Genomic DNA, 21,922 nt, shown 5'->3' with positions numbered 1-21,922 from the left:
GGACAAGGAGAGGAACCCGCCGGAGACGCTGCTCTGGGGCTGGGGTGGCGGCGGCCGTGGCGAGCCAGGCTGGAAACCGCACCAGAGAGATGAGTTCTGGGTTGGCAAGGAGCCCTCTAACGCTGCCTTGAGGGCGGCTTTGCCCCTCGAGGGGGTCGGGTGGGGTGCGAGGGGAAGGGGTTGGCATCACCTCTGCAGCGTGTGCGCGGCATCAGGGAGGCTGATGGCGACAGAGGGGCCCCGGGGAGCCCTGGCCAGGTCTTAGCGAAAAAATACTGATTGCCCATAGGGTCCTCTCCGAGCAAAGTCCCGTGGGGTGCTGTCCACGCAAAGTCTTGAGGAATGGGCTCTGCCGGAATAAAAAGCACAGGAATGCTTTCACCGCCCTGTTTCAGGTTGGCCTCCCCGGTCCTCCTGAGTATTTACGTTGGCTTCCCAACCAGCGCCGCAAGCCGTGCAGGTGGGAGCTGGCAGGAGGAGCGCCGGGGAGGCACATGGCGAGCTGCAGGCGTGGTGGCGGGGACGGGGCCGAGGCTCCTTAACGGGCGTCCTCGCGCACGGGAATGGCGAGCAAACGCAAAAATCCGGTAAATGGGATCAACCGGGGTTTTTTTGGTATCAAATCAGCCTGGCACTGAAGGCCCGCGGGGGCGTGTTCCCCGCGCGACAGCGCGGAGGAAACGAGGGGCCGGGGACCCGGCAACTCTCCCTCCCCCGAAGGAGGCCGCGGCCGCCGGTGCCCGGCTGCTCCTCGGCTGCTCCTTCCCCGCGCCCCGCTGCGCGCCCGCGGAGGCGCCGTCCGCCCGCTAGGGGGCAGCCGCCGCCCGCCCCGCGGGCTGCGGTGCGGGCGCGGGCGCGGGCCGGGGCGGCGCGGGGCGCGGAGCGGGGCGCGGCTCTCCGCGGGCGCGCTGCCCCCGCGCGGCAGGGCCGCCTGCCGCCGCTGCCAGTGATGTCATGGGGCGGCGGCGGCGGCGGCGGCGGCGGCGGCGGCGGGGGGGGGGCGGAGAGGAGGCGGCACTGCAGCTGCATGTGTCTGTAGCGGCGGCGGCGGCGGCGGCGGCAGTGGCGGGGCCGGGGCGTCGTCATCTGCATTCACATGGGGGCGGCGCCGGCCTCCGCCTGAAGCCCCCGCCCGGGGAGACACAAAACCCACGCGAGGCGCGGGGTGCCGCGACCCCCGCCCCGCCGCCGCCGCCGCCACCGCCGCCGCCATGAATTCGGCGGAGCAGACCGTTACGTGGCTGATCGCCCTGGGCGTGCTGGAGTCGCCCAAAAAGACCATCTCCGACCCCGAGGGCTTCCTCCAGTCCTCGCTGAAGGACGGGGTGGTGCTCTGCCGCCTGCTCGACCGCCTGCTCCCGGGCACCATAGACAAAGTAAGTGCCCGCTGTCCCCCTCCCCTTCGCCCCCCGCCGCCCTTTGTGCAGCCGGGCCCGCCGCCCCCGGAGCCACCTCGTCCGCCGCCGGGCCCCCCGCGCCGCCGCCGCCCGGGCGGGAGGGAGGGGGGTCCCCCCCGGGCCCGGGGCGGGGGTGAGGGGCGGAGGGGGTGAGCCCCGGCCCGGGGGGGAGAGCAGGGGGGCGGCAGCGGGCAGCCGGGCTGAAGAGGGCTTTCCCCTCCAGGGCCACGGTTTTGCAAGTGTTTTGCATTAAAAAAGGCTCCGCTCTCCCAGTCGAGGTCCTGGATGTGCATGGGAGAAGCACCTTGTTTTTTTGGGGGGGGGGGGTTTATGGACCTTTTCTGGCATGCCACGAGCCGGCTGCAAACTTGTCGACGCAACTGCTGGAGCAGTCGGTGCCTCACCTCACTTGGGAGGTGATTCAGCTCATCCCTCCCAGCCTCTGAAGGACATCTTGATGTTTGATGCTTAGTGTTCTTGAAGGCTGTTTTAGCGTTATTTGGGTCTTTTACTGCTCGGTAGCCTGTGGAAAAAAATTCTCATCCTTTTCGGCTTGAAAAAACACGTTACAGCTCTTTTCGGCGTCGCGTTTGAAGAAAATGTTCTCTGTCGGGTAACTTTTATGTGTTGCGTGTGCGTATGTAATTCCCGTCGTAGCTCAGCTAGAGGGGAGGGCTTTGATTTTCGATACCGTGCCTCAAGACTTGGGACGATGCCGTTGTCTCACCTGGAGCTCAACAACGTAGCACATGTAGTGACCCGCCTGTTGGCGAAACTTTCCTTACGAGCCAGTACCGGGTGGCAAAGAGAAGATTGACGAAGGTCATCTGCTATGCTGATAGGGAAACTCTTTGCTTGAAAATAACGCCATATTTTTCACCTTTTGCAGTTGGCAGACCACTCCACGCACTGGAGCCTGCTGACAATGGGCTTTTGTTACCTTTTGTGGCTCTTTTTCAAGTCGGCCGCTGACCCACGAAGTTGAGAACCAGTGCTTTGAGCTCGGTCGGGCACTGGACTGGGCTTTCTCCCTTCAGGTCGCCACCAACCGGGGTCGTTGCTCTTTTGTGTTGTACTGTAGCGTGGAGGTCCTGGCCTTGGCCTGGAGTCCCACTCTGCTGGATGTAGTAGGTCGTTCCTGGACCCCTAAATTCACAAGCAAATTAGGAGGCAGCGTGGGGACACGGAAACCCCGCAGGATCCCATGGCGCTGTCGAGGGGCGATCGAAGTGATGAGTGCGGGCAGCGTGAGCATGGGTAACTTGGGGTCCGCCACGGTGACCAGCAGAGCTAGCTGGGACAGCCGAAGCTGCTGCTGCCGGCACCAGCTTTCCCCGCCACCATTTTCCCAGAAGTGGCTGTTTGGGCAATAGAGCTGAAGAGGACGCGTGTCCGCCCCTGAGGCGCTGCGGCTTTAGGGCCGTGGTACGTGAGGTGCAGACCGAGGTCCGGTACGCTGGGCTGTAAACTGCGGCTCCGGAGCGGGTAAATGTCCTGCTCTGCCGTCCAGGGTGACGCGTGTGACGTGGAGCTGAGGGCAGGGGCCCCCTCAGCGTGGGGATCCCCCGCCTGGCTGCCCGCCTCTGCCCGTCCCTCCTTGCCCCCCCCGGGCTCTGTTGCCTGGTGGCACCAAGCCCAAGGAGGGTCTTGGCAGCCCATCCCACCACGCCGCTCCAGGCACCCTCTCCGAGCACCTCTCCAAAATCTCGGGCTTTGGGTCCTGAGCTTCAGGGCAGAAAAGGTCTTTCGCCCTGTGCAGATGTCAAGCCTAGTAAAATGGGGTCCTGAACTCGATTCGGGAAACAGGCTCTGCTGAACAACGAAATAAATGAAAAAGCATGACAGAAGTAAGTGTTAGAACAGCGTTTCCCAACTTAACGTGCTTTTCTGTGCATGGTATAACCAGGAGCAGCTCAGTTAGTGTGAACGAGAGGTGCTCTTTTCTTTTCACATCAGAGGAGCGAATACTTCTGATGTTCAAGCAGGGGTTTCCTCCACAGCACCCACACCCGCAGGCGGGTTTGCAGAGGCGCACAGCTCCCCACAGCCTACCCCGCCACCAGCCCGGCCCGCAAGGAGCTGGCAGGGGGCTGAGCATGGGCCCCGTGGGGCTGTCAGGGGGGCTCAGCATGGACCCCGTGGGGCTGTCAGGGGGGCTGAGCATGGGCCCCGTGGGGCGGCGGTGCGGGGCTGGCAGCGGGTGGTGTGCAGGCTGGGACAGCGGCCAAGGCGGGAGGAGAGCTGGCGCTTTGCAGCCTCCCACCTCCCCGAGCTCGCCCCGCGTCGAGCGGGGCGCTGGGACGGGCAGCTGGCGGAGGTCCCTGCCGACCTAGCACGTCTCCTCTGTCTTTGGCTTAGTTAAAGTCTGGGGAGGAATAACTCTTTTTTAAATTTCTTTTTTTTTAGGGGCTCTTTACTTTTGTGCGGAGAACTGTACTTATCTTTGTGGGCATTTCACATTGCACTTTCTAATTCATAGATGTGTCTGAGAGACTCATTAACTCATTTTCCCATCCAACTTTGTGAATTTTTTTTTCTGTAGACTCAGAGTATATACCACATACTACTTTCATGCTCTCAGCTACGATTATAGGTCTGAACTATTTCCATAATACCTTTTCTGTTTCTTTTTCTTTTTGCTGATAAAAACATACAAAATTTACATCCTTCCCTGTATTCTGTTACTTTTTTCAATGCCTTTTTTGCTACTACTGTTCTTTTACATCATACGTTTTCATACTGAGTGCATTTTAAATATGAGCCCTTTTATTCCTTATTTGTCCTGAAAGACTCCAGTTCAAACTGGACAATTTTGAAGTCTAAAAGATACAAGGCTTCTCCCGCAGATGTAGGCTCTTTCAGTTCTTAAAATCATTTCAGATCATAACTTTCTATAAATATCTGACATCAGCAGACACTTTGAAGACTCACAGAGCTCATTTTTCTGTAAATACAAAGTAGTAACTAAAACCAAAGAGAACATAAAGAAAATACAAATTATAAATAAGAATAAAAGTTTATCAGGTTTTTTTCTTAAAATGTTTTCTACAAAAGTCTATAAATGCGTTTCTTTCAAAAACTGTTTAGAAAGAAGACTCAATATGTGCAGGAATGTAATAATACCTTTTTTGGCATTTTCTGCTTTTTAAAGCCTCTGGGTACCCTGAGAGTAATTAGTAGAAAATTTTTAATAAATAAATGTTGTGTGACCATAAAAGGAATGAAGCACTTGAAGGTCAAAGAACAGATTTTTCTTAAGTCGATAAAACAAATTAGTGGGTTTGAAGGCTGGTTAGTTTGGTCTTCCTTTAGATTGCAGTGTATTTGTATACCATCCTTGCACAGAATAACGTACAGAGCTTCTTGTCAGGAAGTTTTGGCTAAATTTGTTTACGTTACAGTCATCTTCTATCTTGAGCAGCAGCAAAAGACAGATATTAAATTTACCAGATTCCAAGAACTCGGAATGAAAATATGTTGGAAAGTAACGTTATTACAGACTGTTTCTCTCATTTTTGGGCTTCCATTTAATGCCATTATTGGCATTTTGAAAGAGAACATGACGGTAAAACAAAATAGTTGGGTTAGGCAGCGTGATGGTGCTGCTCAGTAACCTTATCCCAAACATGGGAAAGGAACAAAAGGGAGAGCAGTTACTAAAAAAAAAACAAACAAACAAAAAAACCAAAACAAAACCAAAACAAACCAAAAAACAGAAAAATGGAAACAAACCCAACAAAAAACACAACAGCTTCCCCCATCCCTGACCAAATCCAGCCATGTCTTAGTTTTTTTGAAGCACAGAGATCTGTACTGAAACACCCTGGTCAGTTGATCTGCTCTAAAGGAGAGGGGATTGCTGAATTCAGGTCATTTGAATGAAAAGCCGTGGTTTCAAGTTACCGGATTTCAACCCTGCGCTGTAAAATTGAGTTGCTTTGATGGCAGGGGAGAGGATCCCCGTGGAAGCATTGCAGTGCAGTTGTCTGCCGCTTAGATGCTTTTCCTCGCAGAGATCATTTTCCAAACAGATTCCTCCATCGCGGACCAGTTTGACCCACTTTCGATGTTGTAAACAGAGATCAGAACTGGAGCGGGCATTTTCCTTGTCCTATGAGGCTTCGCGCTCCATTAAGTTTTGTTTGTACTTTCATTTTTGGTCAGCTGTTCGACAGAAAGCATGATTTTGAGGACAGCTTTGTTCCGTTCAGGGAGGATGGGGAAGACACATCGGGGGATGCGATGCAGCAGCCATTTGGCACCTTGTGGTCCCCCCTGCCCCTCCCGTCAGGGGCTCCCGGAGGGGGCGAGAGCAGCTGGTTCAGCGCCTTGAAGCCAGGGGATGGGGAAGCGTGCTGGGTCTCGCGCGCCTTGGCCCCCCTCCGTCGAACAGACCGTCCCCAGCCGTTGCACCGAGCATGGGATTAAACAACCCAGGAGCCGCTCTGCCGCGCGTGGGAGGCTGATCCAAAACACAGCCGCTGCCTCTCGCTGCTCCTGCATCGGCGAGGCGCGAGGGGAGCGGTGCGAGGCTGGCCCCGGGAAAATAAATACAGCGCTCTCCTGCAGGCTGAGACTCTGCACACGGCTGGAAGAAAACTTCATTCTCCCTGTGGAGGATTGGGCACCGGTGTTGACATTGATTTGGTTATTTATTGGAGTGGTATCAGGGCTGATGGGAGCAAAGATTAGGATCTTTTCATAAACACCTCTTATATTAGTATCGTTCTCTTTTTAATGATGGATGTCTTTGGCTAAACAAGGCGTTCTGAATTGTAATTTAGGAAGACATTAACTCTTTGCGACTCACAAGGCAAATGAATTGCTGTGTATGAGCGCGAGCACTGCAGAAGGGTCAGGGTCCCCAAAAGGAGGGTTCAGGCTGCCACGTGGGGCAGCCGTCTCTCCAGCCATGTCCTCGCGACGGGCGTGAGCCCCGACGGCTCTGGCAAAGGGAGGCTGATGTTCCCTTGTCTCTGATTTCACACGGGTGTATCGGGGCCAAGTACTTCTGTCCTGTTGTGACAACGTGTGACCTGGATGTCGTGTTTCAGGCCTTGCAAAGGAAGAAGGAAGGGAAGGTGTTTGGGAGCCAGAGGTAATAACAAGCGGTGCTTTTTATAGCCCGATAACCTTTGCAGAGGGTGCAGTGCTGGTCGTGAGCTGACTGTGGAGCCCAGGCAAAGCTCAGGAACCGTGGTGAGCATCCGATCAGTGGTGCAGAGGTTACTTCTAAGGTAGCAGTTGTCAGGTGCTGGTTGCTCCTGAGCAATTTGAATTTGGGAAATTCTTCTGGCAAGATGGCTCAGCCCCTGCAGCCCTGCTGAGGCTATTGGGGTCTGCCTGGCTGAACCGAAGGACTATCCCGCCTTTGCTCACTGAAATCCATCAGGAAGGTATTGCAGATGCTGGTATTACAACAGCAGCAGCAGAAGGTCATTGTAGGACTAGACCTGTGAGGCAGGAAGCAAAATCTGCATTTTAATGTGCATATGCGCTCTCCCTCCAGCAACAGTCCTTACATAGAGCCTCCCAAGGAGATTATTTGTGCTTCTGGCAAGAATAATCCGCACTGGGCAGCTGTGCCTGCCGTGGCTGCGTGCTTGGGGAGCGCCGGCGTGCGTGTGGATGCCGTTGCTCCAGGGTGGAAACACTGCGAGGGCGAGCCGAGTGCCAGGGGAAAGTTATCCCAAGCGAAGTCATTAGAGTGCCATTTTCCTGAATAGGTGCTATTCTTATAAGTGTTACTGTGAGCTTCTTATGGGATCGTTTGGTCCTGTTATGGAGTTATCATTGGCCACGTTGTCATTTACCATGTTACTCCTATTGTCTTGTGAGAGCAGCGGTGCACGGATCCACGGAAGGAGAATGCCCTGGCTTTTCCCATCTATGCACACTGGCTTTGTAATTCTGGTGACTGGGATGTTATCCAGAGAAACATGGTCTGTATGCACGTGCTGAGGAAGCAGAGGACTTGTATCTGCGTTTCCTGTATTTTTCCTTGAAAATCAGGCTCTGTTAATGCACAAGGGTCTAGACTGAATTAAATAAGGGCATGCCAGACCCTGAGAAGAGGGGGAAATCAATGAAACTATTGGCGATTAAATCGTTTTTGTGAGAAAATATGGAAAGATAATTAAGTTTTGCTGGTCTTACTCTTGTTAATGTCCTTTCCACAGTTTCTAGATATGTTCTTTCTATGTCTGTGCATAATATGGACAACAGAAAAGGCAATTCCTTAGCCCTCAGGTGCCCTGCTGCTACCCAGACCATCCTTCAAATGCTGTGTCTGTGTGGGGAAAAGGAAGAGCTGTGGGGATGCCACCCGCGTGCTCCCTCTGTGTGCTAGTGGCCAAGGGCACCACATCGTTCAGCTGAAAATGTTTAAGATTGTAATTCAAGCCTTAGAAAAACTGGAAGTCTGGCTTTAAAATTGAAGTTTGCAAATTAATTATATATATGTATATAAAAAAATAAAAGTGTATTTATACATATATACACACATATATGTATTTAAAATCTGGCTTTGAACCACTGAGGATAATTCAATATACATCTTTCTTAAATAGCAATTCTAATCAGTTGTTACCCAGTGGCTGTGATTTGAAGAGCTGGAACCTTAGAACATTTCAAGCATGACAGGGCTTGCAAAAATACTGCGAGCTGGCAGCGTGGAAGCGGCGTCAGTCTTGCACCTTGGCTGGCTGCGCTTTACTCCCTGATCCTCAGCCAGTGTGACACTCCCCCGCTCTCCCTGGCTTTGCTGCGTGGAGCAAAGCCACCTTCTCTCCACATCTCTCGGTATGATGTGGTTGCCACCATCACCCGCCACTGGCACTGCAGAGTCGAGGAGGGGTGGCTGGCCTCGTCTGTGAGAAGTTGCCATCGCCCTGCTCCTCGCCACGGACCTTTGGCACCCGGTGGGCAGAGTCCCCTCCTGGCCCACGAAACGCTGCTTGGGTCTAAGAGCATTTCGTTCAGGTCTCCATTTTCCTGCTCTGCAGCGAGCGCCGTCAGACAATGTTGGCACCTTGCCCAGGAGAGGGTCTCCGCTGTAGGGCTTTGGTCGTCCTATGGAATATTTTCACACGAGGCGGGGAGGGGAGAAAGCAGTAAAAATCATACACTGCCCCGCCGGCACAGCTGTGCTGACAGAGAAGTGCTTTTGTTGGCTTTGTTAATGTCATTGGGGGAAGTGGTACTGTTAGACTGGCAGAGGAATTCCCTCTCTGGCATATGTTACATCCACACCGAGGAGCGATGCCAGCGTATCTAGCAGCAGAGCTCTCCCACTGTAAACAAACCCTGAGTGATTGGACTCCTGAAGCCCGAGCTTGTGCTGCATCAAACCAGCGATGCTGCGTGGGAGACGGTGCAGGGTTTATGTGAGAAGGGGCGCAAAATCCCTACCCACCAGCCTCCCTTGGCAGGGGAGCCTCTTTAGGTAGGTTCTCGCCAAGCACTGCCCAAACGCTTGCCCACACCTGGAGCTTTTTCCACTCACTGACTTCAGGGAAATACACGTCTTCCCGCAGGCACCTAATGCTGGCACCCCTGGAGCTCCGCAGCCTGAGGCTGATGATACCGCATGGGGCTGGTGACAGTTGCATGCTAGCCGATTTCCTCTTTTTCTTTAAAATAGCAAGAAAATCAGGAAAAACACAGGAATATTAGTTCTCAGTATTTAGGAAACGCTGGAAAGAAGACTACTCCTGCAGCTGCAACTGGACCCTTTCAGGTATATATACAAAATTTTTCAGGCACACTGCTGTGCATGTGTTCCAGTAGGACCCCTGCTTAGTTCAGTTCACGAGGTGGGCCTGCAAGTGGGTCGTCATTGCAGTTGCAAAGGCAGCTGTCAGTCTTGTATTTGCTAAGTTTTACGTGCTTGGCATTCTCAGTTTCTTAGTGCTGTCTTAACGTAGTTTTTTGTGTGAAATACAAAAATATAATGGAAACTTCAGAAAACAAAAATACTGTCCAGAATGCCCTGGCACCCTTAACTTACTATGTTTGTATCTTAGGGCTCGGTCGAATACCCACCTCCTGAGAGTCAGTTTATAGGCTTCGATGGGAATTTGATCAGGGTCCAAGGGAAGTGACAAAAGTACACTAGTTCCACTGCAAAGAACGTACTGTTTTCCTGAACATTGTTTAATGCAGGTGCAGATCTGAAAGGATGAGCTCAAACAGCTGGATCAGTTTTACAGTATCATTTTCGCAGGGCAGATTAAAGAAAAATAAGTGGCTCTAGTAGTTGTATAAGACTCAAAGAACCAGTTTATCAAGGCTGCCACAGACCCAGTTGGCATTTTAGCCAAACTGTACATTTCCTTTGCAAACTTAGCCCTCAAAAACTACGTTCAGCTATTTCCAATAAGGGACTGAAGCAGCTAAAGCAGAACATCAGTGTGTTTAAATGCAGGTCACTGTTAGTGAAGGCTGGTCAAGCAGATGAGCGTTTCTGAACACGTGCAGGGGAAAAACTTGAAGAGCTGGAGGAGTCGTCAGTCAACCAAAGTGCTCCTGGTGGCAGGTGCCGTAGCAGGGTGGAAGTTGAGGGAGCATGGAGCTGTGGCTGATGAGCTGGTATGGCCCATTGGACAGTAAAGGAAGGGTGGTTGGGATAAGGTTGTGTGGTAGAGGATTAAATGTGGGATTGGAGTTGCTGGTTTGGAAGGTGGTGGTGTGTGGTCTGAGGTGGGACAGATGTTGTTGAATGGAGTACAGGGACTGGTGTGGTGATGTAGGATGTGCAGCAGAGGAGTGGGGTGAGCTGTGCTGATGGCTATGGAGCGAGGCAGTGGGATCTAAGAGCTGCTGCTGTGGCTGTCACTAATAGTGGTGTCCAAGGGGAAGAGGTTTGGGAACCACCATGCTAAATTATTTCTTAAAAAGTGGGCACCTGTAACTTCTCAGAGAGGATGCACTGTTGAGTTCTTCCGAAGGACACTCAAAGGACTCTTGGAAGTCCAGGAGATGATTGGAGTTTGGGACACTAAGCAAATGAAGGCTCACTGTAATTAAAGTCCCGGATTGGGTCAAGAACATAGGTGCACTCTTGCTTTTGCCTCCTGCTGTGCCTTAGCTCTTGGTTAACTTCAAGGCTGGGTGTCCCTCTCAGCATATAAGAATTTTAGGGCATATTTTAAGGCACCTGCCTTCCCTTTTGTATGGTGTGCAGAGCCTAGGTGAATTCTTGCATGAACCCTGGAAATTTAAACTTTGGGCATCTTAGTGCATGGCTTGTAGGAGCTTCAGTCTTTGCCTGGATCTAGCTCTTGCTATCTGTGCTGACTGGCTGCAGCTGCGTTTTCAGAGCACGGGTTTCCTCATGCCAAAATTCAGGTGTCTAGCACACGGTAACTTCTGTGTGGCTTATTACTGAAAAGTTTGTGGGCAGCAGGTTTTATAGGTTGGGAAAAGTCAGTACTAAAGAGCTACAGTACTCCAGAAACAGTATCGTGGCAAGATCTGGTGCTCCTTCAAGACACCTAATTTTAAAACAAAACTGCTCCTTGCTGAGAATCCTGATCTGCATTTTTAGTTTAGTTATAGCTAACGTCACCTAATGCCACCAGCAAGACGTGCGATCCATGAAGTGGTTGGGCTCAACTGCAGGGTGCTCCTCACTTCGAGACGTGGAAGATGTGACTCTTTCAAGGGCAGCTGTGACTCCTGCTGTCCTGGGAGGAGTGTGGGGCTCCATCCGCAGTCCCCTGCGCCCAGCTCTGTTCACTGACTATGGAGGGAGCGCCGCACCTGCCATCGGTCCCTAGCAATGGATGCTTCCTTAAGAAGCAGATGATGTCCTCCAGTGTAGCTACAGAGGACATCGCTGCGATGTCACTCTTTCTTTTCCATCCCTGCTGGGTGCGATTTTTGAGGGCGGGTGCTCTGGGACAGAGGACAGAGCAGGAAACCTGAACGCCCCAAGGGATAGGCCCTGCTGGGCACCGGTGCAGGAGCAGGCAGGAGGTAACACAGCTGGGAGCGGTGGGGAGGGAAGGAACCTGCAGGAGTTGCTGGACAGTGAATCACCTGCAGCTTCACAGCCCAGGTTACCGTGAGAATGGCCTGGCCTCCTCCTCGTGATTTTTTTTTAATCTCATTTTTATCCCTGAACACAAACCCTGGTGACAAACCCCAGCCTGCAGCGCTTGTGCAGGAGGTGTTTGCCTCTGTGCCACCATGCTCCATCGGAAGATCAGCGGCCCTTGATGTTGTGCCTTAGCCACTCAAAGGGGCTGGATGCAAAACACAGCTCCTGTGGGACCAAATGTGATCAGTAGGACCCTTTCATTAGCTTTGCTGCATTGATCATTTATGGTATTTTTACTGATTAGATTGCAGTAATGCTCTGTGTGTACAAGGTGTTCTGAAACCTGGAGTGAAAACTCTTCCCTGCTGCGAGGCAGATACGGTGTAAAAGGCTCCAGGGTGCGGAACAGGGTGTGGGAAAAATGGTCTGGCATGTTGTGACAGAGGACAGTACCCTCGTTCACCCTGTCTCTACAACGCCATCCTTTGGGATTGCATTCTTCTGCAATGCTCTTTACAGTGCAGGGTTGCCTCTTTATGGGATTTTCCCCTAGTATCCTTACTTGAGGGTCGAGTCTTTGAACTTCAGACTCGGGCAGCCGTAGTCCTGAACAGGACATTTTTAAGTGGTAGTGCTGGACATGCCTACTAGTTTGCAGCTACCTGTTATGTTCTCTATCCGTTTCTGCTTTCTAGTAACTTTTCTAGTCTTCTTACATAGTAAACCATGTTGTACATATTATATGTCATGCTGGATTAATGATTGATTTTTTTAACTTATATGTAGTAACCTTGCTGTCAGTCAATCGCTTCCTATTGCCCTCCTGGTAGATTCCAGTTTATATTTAAAGACCTCATACACCTCTCTTCCTTTGACCCATTTTGTCAACTTGTTCAGCAGATAAATACAAGTAAACAGCTAGTTTCCCATACATATAGCTGAAGATGTCTCCTACTTTTCATTGATTTCTCGTGTTTATGCATTGCTATCAAAGGACTGTGGTTTTTTTTTTCTTTTAAACTCATTATTTTACGCATTCCTTGCTTATTTTCTTCATATACTTTCCCTGTTCAAATGAACTAATGGTAGCCTTTTTCATTTTTTCTAAGACCACTCCTGTCATACCTTTTCTTGATACTGCCTGTCTCCACATTGCCCTTTTATATGCATTTGTAGTTGTTGATTAAAATAGTAGATTTAAACTGATCAAAAGGGATGTGACATTTAGCTAGGTACCATCTATTCGTATTGCACATTGTTGTCCATCTTTTCTGGATGGTGGAAAATGTACTCGGCTTCTTGATAGCTGCAGCGCATCACATAAGCGTCCTCATTGAACTAGCCGTGATTGCCAGAGCTACTCCCTGAGAGATTAAATCTTAATCAGAACCTGTCCCTGAACCACGACAAAGTGGTTTATACTGTTGCTGCTCTGTGTATTACCTTCCACTTGTCTCTTTGGATTCCACTGTGGAGCCCCGGTCCCTAATTAAGAATCTGTCAGGTCCCTCTGGAATCCTTGTCTTTTCTAATTACTATTAACCTTTTTTATTTATATTACTAGAGCACATAGAGGTTCCAGTTGGACACTGAGGCCTCTTTGTACTAGGAGTCGTATAGACAGGTAAGAAGAAGACAGCCCCTGTTAATGAACTAATGGTGTTGGTCTATGAAAGCAAGAGGATGAAGCAAGTACTGGAGAGGAAAATATGTAACCTCTTTATTTCATTGGCTTTATGTACATGCAATCAACTTTTTATGAAGCTAAGTAATTTTGGAGTATGGCCCTACTTTCTCATTTTGTTTATCCTTTCTCTCTGGATGTATTTGCCATCTTTCAGGCAGACTAGGACTTACCTGCCTGTGATCTGCTCGCATTATAGTCTATTACATCTTGAATGGTCTGTGAGGCTATAAATGTGATCTATGAGAGAGAGGTCGTGCTCCGGAGCTTCCTATAACTGTATGGAAAGGATGTCGTATACCATAAGTGTGATTTTAACACGGGCTTGGCCCACATAATTGCACTTCGAGATTCTGTCGGGGGGCTGAGTTTGTTACTCAGGTCCCCCGCTGTGTTTCTCAGCCATCTGTGGGAGAAGGTTGCCAAAATCACTTTAAGACTTCCCAGGTAAATAAGTTAACGGGTTTGCTTCTTTTTATGGGATCATTAACACTTTAAATTTCTAGCAGGATACAAATGCTAAGATATTTTTAAATTCTTTACCCATATGCTTCTGTCTGCTGTTGGATAAAAATGCCACTGTAGCCACAGAGCTGAGAAAACGTAACCTGCTTCTTGCACTGCCCCTGAAGTCTTTTCCCTTGTTTTGTGAGAGAAGAAATGCCATTTCTAAAGATTTACTGTAATTTATTTTATTCTTTTGAGGGAAGATGATTTTTAACTGGAAACGTGCATTAGGGCTGAGGTGTCACAGACGTATATTTGGCATGTATTTTAAACTTCCAGACCTGACCTAGGACAATTTGCAGGATTTGGGTTTTCTTTGCTTGTTATTTCTTTAATCTTAATTGGAAGGTTTTGCCCTCCTCTAATCAGATGTCCCTTTTTACCCCCTTTGTTTTTGGTTTTTTTTTTTTTTTGCCTATTTCCAGGTATTGTGCAGTCTTTTATGAATTATGTGCAGTCTTTCACGAGGTAGTAGTCCATATATCTGGGTTTCTTAAAATTACTGAGTTCTCTGCTTAATGTGTTGGGAGCTTTGGGAATAAAGAGTGTTAATGTGGATTATGTTATAAGACAAAACATTTGTTTCTTTTGAGAGAAATCTAGATTTACTGTGATTTCTTGTTAGAGGTTATTCTTGTTTGGAGAGTAGAAGGAATTTTAAGGTTTCCCAGAATGAAAAGAGGCCTTGATGAATGAAGTAGAAGCAACCAAGAAAACGGTGGGTGCAAAAAAAAAGATGAGGAAGTATGACCTATAAAGGGAGATAAAACCCAGTTATTGTGCAAATAGTTGAAGAAAAAAAAAAAGTTATAAATTGCAACTATATAATTATTATGTAAATACTAGGAATATGGAGGAGGGAGCATACTAGAAGCATCAACATGAAAATACTAATAGGATTCTCAGGAATCTATTCTAGCAAGGTATGTTGGCATGATTGACTAAGCTTGAGATTTCTTACTCGAATTAAGAAGTAAATTGATAGAGTAATCAAAAAGCGTAACAAGCAAAAGGGATGAAGCCCATGATGTTTCAGGGAGGGTTCTGTCACCGCTTGTGTCTTTTCTGAACTTACTGATTCGGGCTGTTGTACTCACATAGGACTTCTTTGGCATTGCCTTTACCTTTTAGCGTAGTAAAAGGGTTATTCTTAACCCACAGTGGTTTGTCATAGTACCAAACAATTTGAGGAGTTTGGGGTGTGTGCTTGCTTGAGGAAAGGCAAATTCTTCAACTCATATCACTACGAAATTCCCTGTATTATAAAATAGCGGCTTTCATTTAAAGCCCATCTGAATTTTGTGTTTAGAAAATGATAGTGACTTGTGTTTTAAATTTCTTGGTACCAGGTTCACCCATGTGGTATCACAGGGTCAAAGATAGCTTTGATGCCATGTAAACGTATGGGAAGGCACTGCCTTGGTTTCAGCTTGATGCAATGTTTGGAGTCAACCTTACGTGAAGTTCCCAGTGCTATGGAGGTGGATTATGCTTGTGAGTTTATGTAGCCTTGACATACGTGTGCATTTAACGAAACTTCCTTCCGAGTGTAATGGGTAATCAAAGGCCACCTTAGCTTCCAGCAACTTGCAGCGCACTTCTGTGCTAGGCTTTCCCCTTCCAACAGAACGAGGTGTCCAGGGCTGCAGGTCTGCTTTCCTCTCAGTTTGGGCAATGCTTTGTTTGCTAAACAACATCATAGAAATCAATGAATTTATTGTGAAATGACGCTTACCTGCACACGGAATTTGAGGTAAGCTGTGGTAAGTTCAGCTGCGGCCCTGAAGCCCACAGGGCTGGCTGCTTTTCCGTGGAAGGTCTGCGCCTCAGTTTCGGGGTAGAGGCAGCATGAATGTGGCCGCAGAGGGCACATGGCTGCGTTGCTAAAAGCTCTTTTCTCTTGAGTCAAGGTTTTCCCCTCTGTGAAGTTGCTTTTCTTCTGGGGTAGGAAGAGACCGCGTCTGTGACGGACAAACAAAGCTCGTTAACGTCGGACCCTGGAATTGGTAGATGATTAACTCTGGGTAGGGATGTTTTTCCACTGAGGTCTTTGGGGCATTTCTGATCTATTTCCTGGTTAGGAAAACGATGTTTAAGGGTGAACCGAAGTCAAAACAACCCGGGCACTGGCAGCCCCACAGACCACCCGGGCCACCCGCGACGTGGGCGTTTTACCCTGCGCACGATCGTTTCTTCCCGCGGCGCGGGGCGGGACGCCATCCCGAGGAGGGGCTGTCCCCTGGCTGCCCAGGGCCCGCCTCGCCTCGCCCCGCAGCCCAAACCCCTAACGGCACCGGGGTGCGGGTATCGTTGTTTAAAAAAAAAAACCCAAAAAATTAAAAAATACTCAGCGGCGAGGCCCGGGGGCGCTCCCGCCTTCCTCCGCCGGCCGGGCCTGCGGCTGCAGCCGGGGCGGGGCGGGGGAGGGCCGGGCCGGGCCGGGCCGCGCCTCCTTCCCCTCCCCTCCGGTCGCCGCCCGCGCGGCGGCGGGGCAGAGCCGCCCGGGGCCGCGCCTGGCCGGGGCACCCCTGCCCGCGCTCCTGCCCGCCGCCCCCTGCCCTCGCACGCCATTTCCTGTGCTCCGTGTTTACTTCCCGGTTCAACCCCTTCACTGGGAGCGATCGGTGCTGCCGCCGCCGCCGCCTGCGGAGGGAGCGGGAGGTGAGGGGAGGGGAGAGGCGGGGCGGGGAACGGGGGACGCGGGCCGCCGGTCCCCGCCGTGCCGTGCCGTGCCGTGCCGTGCCGTGCCGGCCCCCGCGCTGAGCCGTCCGCCTCTTCTCTTGCAGGTGTACCCGGAGCCGCGGACGGAGGGCGAGTGCCTGAGCAACATCCGCGAGTTCCTGCGGGGCTGCGGTGCCTCCCTCCGCCTGGAGGTGAGTGGGAGCCGGGGCGGGGAGCGCCCAGCGGGGTCGGGAGCGGGGTGCCCGGGCTGGGGGTGCCCGGCTCGATCGCCGGGGGTGCTGGCGGGGGCTTCTCTGCCTCCCTCTGCCCGCCCGGCGCCGCGGGAGGCGGCGCTGCCCTCCCTTTGTGCCCGGGGACGCGGGGGCGGCCGGTGGCGGGCGGTTGACAAGATGGTGGCGGCCGCCCCTCCCCTGGCTGCGGGCCCGGGGGGCGGCGGGGGAAGCGGGCGCTGCCCGCCTGGGGCTGCCTCCGCCGCCTCTCCGCTGCCCGATGGGTCGCGGTGGCGGCGGCTGCGCCCCGGCCGGGCCTCCATCGCCGCGGGGCGGCTTGGCTTGCTGGCGGCCTGAGCGCAGAATGCGCGGTACCGCATGGAAGGGCCTCGCTTCTCCTTACCGAGCGCTGAGGCGGGGTGCGCCCCGGCTCTCTGTCAGTGGAAGGCGGGGAGATGCTGCCGGGGCTCCGTGCGGCGGGTGGGGGGATGGACGGACGGACGACGGGCGGTTTGTCCGGCTCCATTGCGGGTAAAACCTTTGCTTTTCTCTCCAAGGGGATTCTTGGTAATTAACGAATAAATTGTATGCAATTTATTTGCGAAACTGTTTCTGAAGCGCCAGTTGGCTTATAGAAATGAAGTTGATAACAGCAAAATGAAATACTAATTAAGGAAAATGGTAGGTGCTGTTCCTTCTCTTTACATTTACATAAAATTACATAAAACCCCAGCAAACTGCCATCTTCTCCAAACATGCGTTCACAGGGTTGTGAATTAGGTAGTCACATATTACCAGTATATTTAGCTATAGCAAGTACATGCTGCTGTCGAGTTTACTTGAAGTGTGTGCGTGGGAAGGAACTGATGCGATTAAAAACGGGTTCCAGCTTCTCTGCCTTGGAAAGTGAGCCGTATTGTAAGTTCAGTTCTCAGAGGCATTTTTTGGGTGGAAAAATGGTTTCTAGTGCTTCTGAACTTAAATTAGTGAAGTGTTGCCTTAATTAGTTCTCAGGTTCTTACAGTACCTCTGGTCCTGCCTGTAATTTTGCCAGGCAGTAACAGGAAAAAAAAGGCTCTGATTGCTTTCCCGAGGCCTCTAAACAGTGAAGTGTCATTAGTGAAATTAATGGTACTTACAGGACTTGCATTTAATCTTAGGTTCCGTCATGAGGAAGGATGGAAATTAAGACAGCTTTTAGCACCATTCCTTGTGAAATAAACCCATATATTCTTACCTGCCTTCCTCCACCCCCCACTACCCCCCCCCCCAAAGAAAAAAAAAAAAAGGCAAAATAGAGAATCTTCTAGGATTTGTTGGGACACAAAACCGAATTAAGTTCTAAAATATTCAGAAACCAGTTTCTGGGCTGAACTTTGCATTATCTCAAGCATTCTGTTTTGCCTTAAAGCAGGTAGCTCTCCATTTGTCTTTTGTAGGGCTGCATTAAGTTTTAATTTTTTGAACATTCATGTGTGATTGCTGATCTAAAATTCAAGTAGTAGACATGCACGAGCTAGAGAGAATTGGGGAGGGAGGTACTTCAAATCTCAATTCAGAAATAAATTGAGTATTGCAAATATTAAAGCAAAAGAGAGGGGAAAATACCATTAATATCCCTCCCTCCCCTTTACTCATTTCCTACATCAGGTCTTTCACTAAGCTTGAAGTTTTTGCAATTGTGACAGGCTGGGAATAGTCACAGCATTGCAGTATGGTCTCTTTTGTAGTTGCAGAAAGCTTTTGTCAGCTCTTTTCCTCAGAGTGACAAGAAAGTGAAGAAAAATGATTAAAAGAAAAGATAATTTTGGTCTTACTCTCAGAGTCTGAATATTTTTGGGCATAGTCAAATTGTTAACCTGGCCTCAGGGGCTTCTCAGCAAGATTGCCGGAAACTCCTTTCTTACGTGGAGGTAACTGGCTGCAGTAGCTTCCAGCTCAGCATGTTGGAACAGGAATTACTCCCAAGCTACCAGAGAGTTGAGAGGCTGGCAGGAAGGGGCACAAATGCTTGGGCTTATAGAGCTTCTTGTGTGTGTATTTACGGCTTGTAGGTTAGCCGGTCCCTGTTGTTTTCTCATTAATTTTTTCAACCCCCTAGCTGCAGCCAAAGATGAGCGGAATGGCAACCCGGATTCAACCAGTGAGTAGCTGGCAGGGGCCTCTCGGCTGTCCGCTAATCCTGGGCTCTTTCTGCTGTCTCCTTTAACAAGGTGTGAGTCAGCCCTCGTGGATCTCTGCCTTCCTCGCTGTGGGAACTGGGGAGATGCCATAGCTCCTCTGTGCAGCATCTATGTAATGCTTCCTTAGTTGCAATCAGGTTTAGAGATTGCATTGTGCGAAGAGTGTGAAGAGCGTCTCTGGAAGCAGGGAAGGGGATATTCTCAGAGAGGGCAGATTAGCTAATAAAGAGTTACTGGTGAGTATAAATACTTGACAAAGTGGTGGATGTGTATGTGATACCTTAAATAGTAGAAACATTTGGATAATACAGGTATCAGAGGAAGCTTTGGAGCGGTGTGGGGAGATATGACCTTGTTCTGTGCACTAATGTGGTGCTTTTCCTAACAAGTATTCCACAGTGTGGAGTTTTGCATGGTTCTACAAGGGATGCACTTGAGCCTGACGTTGAATCTGAGTTATATGTAGTTGGATCAGCTGATTTCTTTGTGTGTAATTTTGAGAGCGTGGTAAAAACATGGTACTGATTTGGTTAGCCTAGGTTCAGCATTGCACAAGCACTTTTTGCTCCCAGATCTGAACTCATCTTGGAAGTAGTAGAATTGTATTTTTACGAAACTGCGTCAGAGCTCCTTGCCTTGCTGGACCTCTGTACGGTTCCAGCTTTGGATACTTTGTTATGGCATGTTTCAGAATTGATAAACAGATGTGGTTAATGGAAAGTTGCATAGCAGTAGATGGCTTCTTTGAGATGCTTTCCTCTGTGGCATCCTTTTATTAGAGGACATGATGACTGTTGTCTTCCTACCCTAAAAATAAGGGACAGAGGTGAGATGCTTTGTTGGTTTGGAAATGTTCTGGTATCTGAAAATTGTTCTTATCTTCTTCCTGTTACTTCCCAGTTTGTTTGGGCTGTTAGAAAGATAATAGGATATTCAGAAAGGATATTTCAGATTCTAATGAGAAGGATTGCTATTCCTGAAAGGAAACCAGTGCCTTCCTTTCCACACTCTCCAGTATTTTTTGATGTTTAAGTGTTCCAGACCAAAAACAGTACTTAATCTGGAGCTTGCAGCAATCGTTTGTAAGGTGAAATTTAGGTGGGTAAAGCAGAGCGAGTTTCAAGAAATAACCAGAAGAACGTTATGCAAGTATTGTTTTTTTTAATTTTTTTTTTAATACAGGTTTTTCATATGCAGATACAAAGAGCTGAGACCTGTTAATGAGAAAATGTTCCTAAGACCTCACCAGGGACTGAATTTGCAACTCCATATTGTTTTTCCCTTCTGGAAACTGTTAGTGTTTGCTTAGAATAATTGTAGTGTCGAGTAGTTTATTCTACTTTGAATCTTAACTTCCTATGATGAATGTCTATGTAGATAGAAGGGGCTTAGAATAGCTGCCTACATTGTCCGTTCACGACTTACTGTGCACTTTTTCCTTAGGCAGAGGATATTTGCTATATCCTGCTTTTGCCATTTTTGCTTTAAAGGCTGTTTTCCCCCACAGTTTTATCCTTGTCTTTGTGGGAAGACATCTAACCGTACTCACTTCTGAGAAGAATGACCTGCTTTTCAAAACAGGGTCCTAGGCGGTTGTTGTACATGATGGACTCTGTTCTAGAAGAATCTTGGTGGGTATGTATAGCTGATATGGAGCTCATTGCAGGTATACAGTACACAGAAGTCTGGCAAAAGAGACAAAAATGAAAAGGTGATGGTCACAGAGCATATGTTCCTATCTGAGCCCTAATAAGTTTTGTCATAATGGTTATCTTGTACCTGTGTTGTGTTACTCCAGTTTTGTTCTCTTTCAAAGGAGTTCCAGCTTCTTGAGTATAATGCAGTCTTTCCTCATTCTTTGGCCAGAGGTGCTTGACAGCTCGCAGGGCCAAAAAGAGGCCCTGGAGAAATCGCTGTATAGTTCAACAGCAGAGACGTTTGTTTGGGGAGCAGTTAAATGTAGAATAATAAGCAAAAATACATTAATGGAAAATCATGTTAGTGTCTGTTGTTTAAAGGGCAGAACGCTTGATATATCCTGTGAACAATACCAAGCTTTAAGTGATCAAATTCCATGAGTAGTGTCTTGCAGCATTTTTCTGCTGGCTTTCATCACATAAAAGATTAGTGCCTGCTTGCCTGTGAGTATCTAATGTTAACGTGTTTCTTGAGCTCAGAAATGTTTTGTATTTCTGACTTTCATACTGATGGGAAAGATGGCAACTGGCTAATGGAAAAAGTTTCTCAGATACATGGCTTGTCTATCTTTTCCATACCTGCCAAGAGACCTGCTTGCCTCTGGGATTAGGATGGTCATTTTATTACAGAGGCAGCAATGCCAAACCTAGGATTTTATTTCTACAGCAAACTACCCAAAGAAGAAATAAAGCAAACCTGGCAGTCTCATGCAATCTAAGAAGATCCTGTGTTTGTTTATTATTAAATCTCCTGTATAAGAAGGATTTGCCCTTAAGGTTCAGAACACTGCATGCAAATTTGGGATATTGAATCTCGAGAGCTATGAATTATATCAAGATATACAAATGTCTGTAATACAGCTCTAGCCTTGGGGAAAAGTTTGTAAGGGGTGCCCATGTCATTCTGTTCGACCCGCTAATCTTATGGGAGCAAGCTTGCATGTCTGTCTTCTTCCCTCACACCCACCCCAACCATAGCAGTTAACCTGTTTGGTGACGCTCCTTTTCTCTGAGCCTTGCATGCTTCTTTAGATCATTATTGCTACAGTCCTACTACCATTGTGGCCTTGGAAAGGTATTCTGCAAGTTGGCTTACAAAGACCTATTTGTGTAAGGAAGGTGTAGAGGTAAGCTGCTAGCATGGATGGACTTTGCTTGCATCTGTCAGTGAATTAGGAATGACCAGGATTCTAGTACTGAAGAGCTTTAGGCCAAGCTTATGATGATGACATAGCAGGTGGGTGATTGAATTTCTCCTTTTCAGCCCTTGTTCAGACTATCATCTTTTTCTGTCAAGAACCATATTTTCTTTAGATTTGATCTTGGTTTTATTCCAACAGAATGTCTTTCTAACCCAGAAGGTGTGCTGCTGAATTTTAAAGTTACCGTTCTTTGCTTACAGACCACATGTTGGAAAGTTTTATTTGGAGGCTGAGATCTTACGGGTAGATTTTTCAAAAGGGAAAAATTGTACAAAGAAGTTCAGTCTTTTATTAAAGATATGTCTACTGTATTCCTTTT

General features: G+C 49.1%; 1 protein-coding gene and 1 long non-coding RNA gene across 4 annotated transcripts in view; one reads left to right on the top strand and one right to left on the bottom strand.

The window, feature by feature from the left end:
* Window positions 1–1,126: 1,126 nt before the first annotated feature.
* Window positions 1,127–21,922, top strand: part of ARHGEF7 (Rho guanine nucleotide exchange factor 7) — a 126,582-nt gene continuing 105,786 nt past the window's right edge. Inside the window, exons 1-2 of one of the 3 annotated variants that reach the window (XM_087757886.1) lie at window positions 1,127–1,376; window positions 16,417–16,503. In XM_087757886.1, the coding sequence (XP_087614012.1) occupies window positions 1,212–1,376; window positions 16,417–16,503 (252 nt within the window). In that variant the 5' untranslated portion in view covers window positions 1,127–1,211. Of the gene's footprint in view, window positions 1,377–16,102; window positions 16,292–16,416; window positions 16,504–21,922 lie in introns of those variants that run through there. The other 2 variants (XM_087757887.1, XM_087757888.1) reach the window with 2 other exon arrangements.
* On the bottom strand, window positions 14,332–16,000 carry LOC148055821 (uncharacterized). The gene is made up of 3 exons (XR_015704788.1): window positions 15,806–16,000; window positions 15,366–15,591; window positions 14,332–14,381 (listed from the first exon to the last, which is right to left on the bottom strand). It is a non-coding gene; the product is annotated as an uncharacterized LOC148055821 (long non-coding RNA).

The sequence above is a fragment of the Nipponia nippon genome, unplaced genomic scaffold (assembly GCF_047370975.1).
Source record: "Nipponia nippon isolate SJK-2023a ecotype South Korea unplaced genomic scaffold, ASM4737097v1 scaffold_2, whole genome shotgun sequence".
In the NCBI taxonomy this organism is placed as follows: domain Eukaryota; kingdom Metazoa; phylum Chordata; class Aves; order Pelecaniformes; family Threskiornithidae; genus Nipponia; species Nipponia nippon.
Note: the sequence above shows the minus strand (reverse complement) of the source record. Positions and strands in the feature narration are given on the sequence as shown.